At 40.8% G+C, this 10908-nt stretch overlaps 2 protein-coding genes across 8 annotated transcripts in view; one reads left to right on the top strand and one right to left on the bottom strand.

The window, feature by feature from the left end:
- LOC145456179 (sulfite oxidase-like) overlaps positions 1–10908 on the bottom strand; it is a 116185-nt gene that overhangs the window by 45037 nt on the left and 60240 nt on the right. The gene's annotated exons all lie outside the window — the stretch shown is intronic.
- LOC145456195 (aquaporin-8-like) lies at positions 1016–10582 on the top strand. 6 transcript variants are annotated; one of them, XM_080334284.1, is made up of 7 exons: positions 1016–1167; positions 4066–4140; positions 4203–4361; positions 5760–5886; positions 6478–6665; positions 8547–8681; positions 10318–10582. In XM_080334284.1, the coding sequence occupies exons 2-7, from the start codon at positions 4112–4114 to the stop codon at positions 10421–10423; spliced, it is 744 nt and encodes a 247-aa protein (XP_080190410.1). In that variant the 5' UTR covers positions 1016–1167; positions 4066–4111; the 3' UTR covers positions 10424–10582. The 6 variants fall into 6 exon arrangements, with proteins under 6 accessions (XP_080190410.1, XP_080190406.1, XP_080190408.1 ...); XM_080334280.1 differs by lacking the exon at positions 1016–1167 and adding an exon at positions 1833–1984; XM_080334282.1 differs by lacking the exon at positions 1016–1167 and adding an exon at positions 1854–2003.

Consider the following 10908-nt stretch of genomic DNA (forward strand, 5'->3'; position numbering starts at 1 on the left):
GAAGGTTCATATTTGGATTTCAACATAGTACATCTTGTTGTGACGTCATAATGAGTGGTACTCGATTACTCGACTCGAATCGAAGCATATTACGTGATTCAGAATCGAATCACTCAGGTACTCGATTTTGCCCAGCCCTAATCGCGACATCACGGATATGTCATTTCCATTCTTTGGTCATTTCCACCAACGTGCGTATCTTTGTACTACGATTGGATGCTGCGTTGCCACCAATCGAGATTTTAAGGCTTCTGCATTGGAGAATAGTATGGAAACTATAATTCTCGTGGATAAATTCACTGTTTGTGGCATGGAGCGTATAATTTCAGTACTCAAAAATATCGTCACTACTTCACTCGAATCATTGTGCCCGTTCCTATAAATACGAGGCAGGTATACACTGAAAGAAAAGTAATAGAAGATAACATACAAATGACAAGCTCGAGAGAATTCATTCCAAATCTTGTAACGCCGATTGACCCGAGTGTTCATGGCGCGGATATCCTTCGCTATGCAGCGTTCAGAAGTAATTACGCCAAAGACCTTAATCCGAACAGAAAACTACGCGCTTGATCGCCCAATTAAATTTTCATTTCGTTCCCAGAAGCTCAATCAGTGCATGCGCAGAGCCGAATCTGCGGATTCGTAAAAACAGCTCGGAATGCATATTTGAGAATGTCACGCAGATTGCGGTCTGAAAGATTGATGAATTCTCACTCATTAATACGAATGAGTGCGACGCAAGTGACTTCATATATTCTAGGGGTGGTGCGAAGTTCAAAAGCAGCTTCGGACATGAAGCCTATTCTTCTCATTCTTGGTTGTAGCAGTTGGGTATCGTATCCAGTGCGAATATAGTAGCAAAATATTTTGCGCATTGTCACGATGCTTTCCCATATTTTAGGGCGGTCAAGAGACTTATTAGCTCATATTAGCCGAATTGGCTCGCGGCGATCGCATGAAAATGATTCCACAACAAAACGATCAGAACTTTTAAAAGGTTTTCAGTATCCCTCCCGCTGTCGATTGCGTTGACGACCGCTTTGAGGGCTAATTCTGACACTAAGCTCCATTCAAGAAGTATCTTATACATTTACAGATTGAATAAGTGTCTGGTTGATATCATATAATTCGACACGAAGTCAATCGGAAAGAAAACGAAGGAAAGTAAGTTGGATAATTTGGATCGCACTATTTTTTACAATTTTACTAATTTTTTGCAACCTGTCTGCTGTATTTTCGAATTTTACGGTAACGTGGCTTTGTGCGGCCTATCCGCCCAAGGATTCGCCCCAGTCGGGTTTAGATGGAGGGAGGGGAATTATAAACCACGCACTGTAAATGGGCGTAAAATATGTGTAGTTATTAGATTTCTACCATAGCGCGGGATGTAAATCACGTAAACTGTGCTGTCAGGTGCTAAATTGATTTTTCGCGCTCATTCCAATGAGTGAAATAATACACCGATGCCTGGAAAGATATAGCAGGGATGGACAAAAAGTTCATTGACTTGAACATAATCCACTTCATCCCTTGGATATATATCTGTAGGAATTGGAGAATTTGACTCATCATCACCCATTGGAAAGGTGTGAAGGCACAAGAAGTGTCGTCCAAAAGATTTACACCCCACGTTATGACGAAAATCTGATAAATACATCCGTGGATTTACAGTGCACAGAAGCCAGCGCCTGCGGATCACGTTCTCTCAAATTTCAGGCGACAGGCGGATGTTGAGGCCTGAATCAGATTTCCCGCAACAGGAAATGGAATGCATGGTTCGATCAGGATAGGAACACGATGTTGCAGATATCAGGCTGTCAGATTGCGTTAGTTCTAGTTAGCCAGATGCTCTTTCGCATCCAACAACTCTCACTGTTGAAGCGCTAAGCTTTGAGTGTAAAGGGTCGTCTGGGCGTTCAAGAATGCGCGTTCCAAGAAAAGTAGAGTGTGAGAATCTTCTGATAACGGAGTTGCATTATGGGTAATCGATCGTGTCGCGGGTGGGTTTGATTTCTTCGGTGAACCATAGTTTGGATTTTTGTTGAGGCATTGTTTGACGGCACGTTGTCATGGAGATTTCTAGGTGGGAAACACGATCTTTACGAGGGTCCAGTCCACGCGTATGTGGTATAGGGCTGGGCACCATAGTTCGAGTGTTTATTCTATTGATTCGGGTCAAGCAGCGAGAGATGATTCTTTCAAGCACTGAAATGATACGCTCCTTGCCAATAAGAGGTAATTTACCAACGAAAATTATAGTTTCAATAGTAATTTCCACTAATGATTTGAAACCTGGTTGGTCGTATTGTAGTATACGAAACATGTAGTACAAAGATACGTAGCCTACGTTAGTGGAAATGACATATCTGTGAACACGTGATCGACCCTCAGCACTGTCACAAAGTGCAATGAAATAATGGTGGTCCATAATAATACAAAATTATCGGTAATCTGATGTAGATCTGGCATTATATTCTTTGTTGCAGCATAAAAGGTACATATTTCAACTTTCCACATCTTTCAACCTGTTACGGCTCTATATTGATTGTTACTACAATACTCGACGCCCAATATACTCGATTCCGAATCGGATCACTCAGGTAGTCGGGTTTGCCCAGCCCTATAGTGCGCTGTAGATCGTATATACTGCGAACAAGAATAAAATTCGCAAGATAGTACATGAAAGGTGCTGCCATATGCTAGATATCAGTGTTGTGATGAGAGGTTCGTTGATCTAGAAGCGTTCAGTCGACCAACGCCGCTGCTTATAGTAAAAAACGCGTCTCCTGCAAGCGCTGGGTATAGAAAGGGCTTCTGATCGAAGTTAGGAAGTGACTCATCAGTAACTTACTTCTGAAACTCATTCTATCGTTAGCGTATATAACCTCAAAAAAGTCGATTGACAAATTTGAGCCACATATTTGCAATGGCGGAGAAATCTGACGACCGCACAAAGTTAACCGACAAAAGGTCAGTGCATTGGAGAAAGTGGCGTCCAGGCGGATCAAAGTCTGGAATTGAATAATCGGCGGTTATATTATTTTCACCCGCTCAAGACACACAATTATTGTATATTTAGGAGACTCGCGGAGGTACAGAACTACAGAATACAATTGAATAGTATATTCAAATTGAAATGAATCCGACGAGCTGGCACTCGTCAGGGGTAGGCCTACTTGCCAGCAACTAGTCGAGAATTGAAAAGAACATTGTCGATTGTTGAAATACAATTTTCTTTTCAGTTCTCTACTAGTTGCTGATGATTACTCCAGACGATTGGCAGCCGATAATACTCGGGTTTATTTCAATGTGAATAACATATTTTCAATTACTGTACGATGCGATACACAATACGCAATGCGATATAATGCACGGATACGAAAATTCCGAAACGACCAAATAAAATCGACCTCATGCCCGATGTCACCATGTTCGATCTTGATCTGCGGGCTGTCAATATTCTTGGACATTTTTACGTGCTCTTTTGATTCGTCTTTCATCTGAACTTTTCTGTTAAGACGCGTTAAAATCTGCTACGATCCAAATTCGAAATCACATCTCTGTCACTTGGTGGAGACGAATTTCGATTTCCATTTCCATTAGGGCTGGGCATAATCGAGTACATAAATGATTCGATGCAGAATCGAGGATTAGGCGTCAAGTCGAGGATTATAGTAGAGTGTCACTCGTCATGAAAGTATGAAGGACGTGGAAAGTTCAAACATGTATCTTTGATGCTACCACAAAAATATAATGCAAGTTCTACATCATATTAGTGAAACTTTGGTATATTTCGACCATGCCTATTTCACTTAGTGATAATGTGTAATGTGTAATGTTTCCACAATGAAAAATAGTATCGAATCTATAAATTTTGTTGATGAATTAACTCTTAGTAAGCAGCGCATAATTTCAGTTGCCGAAAAAGCATCTCTACTTCACTCGACTTGATTCATTAGAAATAATACTCGATTCAGATTCGAGTACTCGAACCATCGTGCCCAACCGTAGTAATAAACACGTTCCTTCCCAACGTGATTTCTCATCTCATTCTGTGAACAGGCCCAGAGATTTCGGATCAACGGAAAGCCAGACACAAGAAGACGAAATGACACGACGAGAAACCCGATTCGAGAAGTAATGACTAATCAGCCTTCGTTGCATTGCCGGACGAGAAGTCACTCATTGCTTGTCTTTAGATATGAAGAATATGTGATGCCGCTGGTCGCCGAGTTCGTCGGAATGTTGATCTTCACGTTCATGCATTCCATGGCAGCACAGTCGGTTCCAGTCATCGCTTCTGCGATTAACGACGGATTTTTTGTGGCTATCATGGTCATCACAATCGGCCATATCAGGTAGAGAACTTTTAAAAGCAGCGGTTCTTAAGCTTTACTAACCTAGAGAACCGTTGCGCTAATCCGCAAGCTTTTGACAAATCCCAAATTTTCGCCAAGTCACAAACCAATCGCATTATAAATCTATAACACATTACTACAAAACACCGGAATAACAAAATGAACTCCGCGTCAACAACAATGTCAAAAAACATAGCCGCATAACATAAAGACATGATTTTCACACAAACAAAAGCATTATAACTACTAATTACTGCAAATCAATGTGACATCTGCTATATGAGTCAGGCGTGTGTGTCTTGACCACAGAAGAAGCCCTGAGAGTGACTCATACGCTCACTGAACCCCGGTTGACAACCACTGTTTCAGAGCCTTCGCAATCTCGCGATCTCTGAGCAACGGCGTGTAGGCCTGCAGCGGAGTTTGCTCGTCCGCAGTATTTATCCTGTGCTTGTCTAACTTCAAGCGGTTGCTGTATCATTGTGCTTTGCATTCGTTGCAATATATATATATCCTTCGAATATGCAAAGTTAATCGATAGCTCCTGTGGATGTAGTAGCCACCCTCTTTAGTTAGTTAGACAGATCAACGACCAAACGGCTACATAATGTCACAAGAAAATCGATAATGCAATTCTGCTAGCAAAGTAACCCAACTAACGGAGAACATTCTTTAATTTGCCATCGTTACGAATAACAAGCCTAGCCACAATGTGAAAAAAATAGCAGACCGTTAAAAAGTAACAGTTAAGCTTTTCAGGTAGCAGTAGCAGTTACCTGCTAACCCAAATCACAGTTAACAGAATAGCACTCAAGCACATAGCCTTGACACTCAATATGGCCTATATGTATCCTGGGCTCATATCCTGGCCATTACACTACAGTCTCAACCAGACCACCACTTCACACTTGTGACAATAGCAGTGCTTATCTTCAAGTACTACCCAATTTGACTGAGTGACATGTTCGGTTGCAAAATTAAATCCATATTTGTCATGAAGGAAATAAGGTAGGCAGTTCTGTAAATATACTCTATGAATGGATTTTCTCCAAGCTTTATTGTAAGATGAGGCTAAACGACTCTGTGTGATTATGACTTCAATCATAATTAATTGTTAGTTTAATGTTGAGGTTTGATATCGGCGAGTTTAGAAGTAAACTATTTGAACTTTTTCGACTAAATTAGCGACCAATTGTGACGTAGGCCTCACCTCCAACATAACTGCTAAAAAGTAACAGTTAAAAATCACAGTTAAGATTTCGAAAGTAGCAGTTAGTAACTGCTACTGCAAAATATCGGTTAGGCCCATCTCTAAGCCACATAATGTTGTGGTGATCATCGTCTCTCAGTGGGACATCACATACTTATGTGTTTATGACGCCATACTGTATATTTCAGCGGAGCCCACGTGAATGCTGCCGTCACAATAGCAGTCACGCTCGCTGGCGGACTTCGACCAATCATGGCTCCGCTCTACATTCTCGTGCAACTCGCGGGGTCGCTGGCCGGCGCAGGCCTAGCTGCGGTGAGTTTTCAATGATATACAGATCATCCCCCTTTTGAAAGAGACTTTCTTTCTTTCTATGTAAAGATTTATGATTGACATATTTGTTTTCAAATTACACTAGAGTTTGAATTACTGAATTCGCAAAAACATGAAAATTGAAGTAAATTAGAAGTAAATAAAACAATAACCAAGTCACGTTCATCTCAAAGCAGAGTTCATTCTTATACGCAAGAGGATGTCAAAGCCTGGCTCGTTTCGCATGATACTGTTCTCCTCCCAACAAACACAAAACGGTAAAAAGATCATTCGGGATCATCTCCATTAGGATCCGTTTTTCTAAGTGTCGGGGGTATGTCTGAAATACGTGGAAAGGAGGGCTTTTGGGTTACATTCATTCAGAATAAATCCATCCGGTGTTGTTCCATCTTGTAATACTGTAGCATCCGGCATTTTTTCGAAAACTCGATTGTATCCCGTCTCGCATTTTCCCCAATCCGGCGGAATTCTGCGAAACATAAATAATTACGCCGGGTATGATCTCGCCAACATTGCCGTCAAAATAGTTCCTAATAATTGCAGTATTTGTACTAAAGATCGTCCTATTTCCAGGTCGCCCATGGAAGCCCCACAGGGTTTTTCGCCGTGGGAGCCGGGCACACCGTAGGACAAGCGGTTTTGACGGAGATCATGATGTCACTCTTGCTCGTGTTCGCAGTCTTGCAATCTGCCGTGGACTTGGGGAGTCCGATCGCTGCTTTCGCTATTGGATTTGCAATCGTGATCGATATTTTCATCGGGTAAGGGTGCTGCTTCACCCAGCGATTCAATCTCTTGACGTTTTAAATTATTTCTTGTCATTTTCTCGTCTCGTATACAATATGTTTGGGGACTTAGGTTTGGGTCGCGACTCATGTGTTGGAAACCAATTCAGAGGTGGTCAAAGTAGTCAAGAAAGCTACTCAAGTAGAAGTAGAAGTATCGACGAAAAAAATCTACTCAAGTACGAGTAGAAGTACTTCCTCCATAAGCAACCTAAATCTACTTGAAGTAGAAGTAGAATTTACTGGCTTTAAAAATACTCAAGTAAGTGAGTAGTTGTGAAAACGATCCTAATTCGTTCACATGGATTGTAAAAAGGTGCAAATTGAGCTATGCGAAAGGTGACGCGCTTGATTCATATTGATGCATATCAGCAGGTATCCAATTTTCGATAGCATAAGCAATAAGCATTCAGCCACATCATGGGATGAAAATGATAGTATTGATATGGAAATGCGATACTACTCCTCTGTTTTCTCGAACAGCACGTTTTAGAAAATAGCATGGTATGGCGCCATCCCCCATATTATAAGGCCCGTAGTTTAGTCGAAGAGAAATACGGAGAAGTTGCATAGCATACGGTGGAAACACTTTGCGCGATTAGTAAACGGTAATAAAAAATATGGTGGACCGTAAAAATACCATATTGTGTAGCTTTATTTCCGGAAATTAAAGGCATTACTACACTTGCCTTTATACTTCAACATGTATGTTATCCAGACAAAAGAACTGATATTAATTATAACTCAAAGTGCATGATACTGGGAATTGAAAGTGAAACATAAATACTACTTATAAAAGCGGAACATGTATTCCATGCCTTCAGTCCAGAAAGTTTCAAAGGTGGTATGCTAAAACAGCTCTAAAACTAACATAAAAAGTCAGAGTCCACTTTTCCAGGTTAGGACGCGCCATGGACAATGGACATACTAGATTACGATATGACAAGTAAATGCTAGATTGCCAAACATCAGATTCAAACGTTATGATGAGCCATATATACTGTGATGAAATATTTCATATGGGCGAAGGGTGACAATGTGGTGTGAATGGAACCACGCCAACCCGCTACCTAAATTATATTCATCGATACTTTCGTGAAATCATACTGATCACTCCGGATCCACTGAAGGGGGGAAGCGCGATGAAAATTATGGGCTTTACTCAACTTTTATGAAAATTAAATGTTGATACTCCGTGAAAACAGCCCCGAAATTCCTCAGGCTGTCTTCCTGATATGGGAGATTGAACTACTCCTACTTGACAAACTGCAAATAGCGAAAAGTAAGTATGTAGATCACAAACTATTACGAAGTAGAAGTAGAAGTAGCGACAATCAGATCTACTTGAGGAAGTACCACAAGTAGAGAGAAACTACTTGAGTAGTTCAAAAACGTAGAAGTACTTCGTTACTGACCACCTCTGGAAACCATACTGATCTCGGCTGTAAGCATATTTGTAGGATGTGCAATTTAGCATGCTATGAACCTTTTGGGCCTTGAGTAGCCTATATAGTCACCAGAGATGGCCAGTAGCAAAGTACTACTACTTTTACGGAGTACTCAAGTCGGTTTTGCCTACTTGCACTACTTATTGGAGTGGATAAGTTGTGTTAGTCATCTTGGATTTTCTAAAGTATATATAGTTACCTCCGATATACTGCTAAAAGTATGTGACCCTCAACGATGAAACTGCTTACTTGAGATCTTTCCAGAACTTCATTTTATACTTCCATTTGAAGTGGTTTTGGCATCTGTTCTCTTGCTCTACTATTGGTGTAGAGATTTAAGTCATTACTTCGGCGTGAGTACCTACGCTGACTGGTTCAACCGCCTCTGACAGTAACCGACCTTTTACAGCGCTAGAGTTTCCGGAGCTAGCATGAATCCGTCGCTGAGTTTCGGACCAGCAATAGTCGGCGGGCAATGGGCAGATTATTGGGTATACTGGGTCGGACCCATCGTCGGAGCTCTCATAGCCCTGGTCATACACAAGTGAGTGCTCGATGGAGTTGTTCAAAAAGAACTGGCTTTATCAGGGGTGGGCAAACTTTTGAGCTCGCGCGCCGCATTCAACATCTGAATTCATTCGCGGGCCGCACTATATAAAATTGAGATTACAAACCAAAACGCAATATTGGTGTTTGATTATATAGTGAGGACATGGAGATAATATATATGCCTATTTAAAACAAACCAAAGATTGCTTTGATGATATCGTACACACGTCAGAAACAGTGGCTAGATTTCATAGTGGCAGTGGCTAGATTTCATTTGTCAAAACTATAGAGATGAAAGTCGGTTATCCCGAATCTTAGAACAAGATTGAAATTTAAATCTGTGAAGAGCGATCTGTTCATACTAATTCCGCATTTAGTTCAGTTCCAGGTCACACAATGCTGACAGCATCATAACCATGGTAGCTTCAAACACGCTTCTACTATATGTGTAGATAAAATATAAATACCCTAACTCTACGCATACAGAGATCGAATCTACCTAATTAAGACACGCACGAATCATTTTTTATAAGCACATCACTGAAATGATTAAAACTGGAGTGGCCAATCTGAAATCGCACTCGTGAGTCGTGATCCGAATGTCAACGTCGTTTAGAATTTCTGTGATGTTTAGCAGTTGAAACCCTTCAACCTTCGTGGGCCTTGAGATCGGGCTGTCGCGCCAGAAATTAAATATAAGAAATAGTATAGTATTTAACTAAGAACAGTGGTTCTTTTTAAGACACGCCTCCTTATGATGGTGAAAGATTTCGCGCCCCACTTATCGTCATATCACAAAACGTGACATACTCGGATGCAAGCAAACATAGCCGATAGTTTTATGGCATGGAAGGTTACGTCTGTGGATGAGAGATTTTTAAATATGAAATTCAGACTAAATAGAGAGCAATAACTATGAATTGGATGTAAATCGCGCGAAGCGCGGAAAAAATTTCAGTCGAGCTCAGCTTAGCGACGCCCTTCAGATGTTTTTACTCCGCGCCCACCCCAGTTTGAGAATCACTGCCTTAGAAGTATCATGGTGAAATATACTAAGAAATACTAATTTAATCACGTCCCTGCATTAATTCGATTTTTAGTACGCTTTTTATCAATATTTTTAATAAGTTTCTTTAGACTCTCGCGGGCCGCATGCGGCCCGCGGGCCGTAGTTTGCCCACCCCTGGGCTATATAGTTGATGAAATTGTTAAGTTCTTAAAAACGCTGCACCTCAAATTTGGCTCCATTCCGACCTTTGGAAGCGTAGCTATTTCATATTAGATTAAACAATTTGGATTTATTTGAAAAAAATAACAAAGAGATTGCAAATCTTATTCGCTATCCCGTGACATTGCAACGTTGTCTAAAAATACGATGTATAATAAATTTGGATCAATTCCAACCCGTAAAGCTAAATTATTGGAGTGGCATATATAAATAAAAAAACCTCCCACCGCACATACTATTTTTTCAAATCCAAAATTTTTTACTCCAGCAACTACCGTATTTTGGGCCACCAAACAATTTTATCAACTAATAGCCATTAAAATTTGAAATACAAAATATTTTTGAAATACCCTAATATGAAATGACACGTTCGACAGATGCCTTCAATTGCTCTTTTGTATAGGTTTCTTCTGGCGAGCCGCAAGAATAGATGCCTCTTGGGTAACTGTGGAGTCACCCCCATGAAGCCCCAAGACGGGGGCGAGACGAGTCAACAATCCCCGATGTGATCAGTGTGGTTTGTTACGTCACTTCTACGTTGTTGCATCATCTATTCGTCACAAAGCTTCAGTGGTATGCCCAGAGTCAAACTTTATATCGATGTCTCAAACCTGTGACTGATCAAAGCCTTTATTGTCGACTTTCAATAAATTTTATGTCGCGTGTCATGTTAAGGTTCGTCTTGTCTTCATCGTATATGTACAGAAAATGTATTTTATAGTCGAATGTGTCATCTGCTGTTTGTACAGTACTAAACAGCAACACTCTCAGCGACAGCTTATGCAGACAGAGTTGTATAAATTGCTATTCGTCCATTTGGTCACATCGTCAAATGCGTGAAGACTGAAGAAAAGTGTTGCCAGACTCAAACAGTTCTGAACATTTAGTACCGTTTTTCTTGGACTGCTGCCACAAGTTGCCAACGACCAAATAGTATTTGATTTAGCATCCGCTAAAGCTATAAGACGGAACCGTTGAAGCGGCATACGAATGA

The sequence above is a fragment of the Botryllus schlosseri genome, chromosome 14 (assembly GCF_051294905.1).
Source record: "Botryllus schlosseri isolate E-star chromosome 14, Bs_hap1, whole genome shotgun sequence".
NCBI lineage: Eukaryota > Metazoa > Chordata > Ascidiacea > Stolidobranchia > Styelidae > Botryllus > Botryllus schlosseri.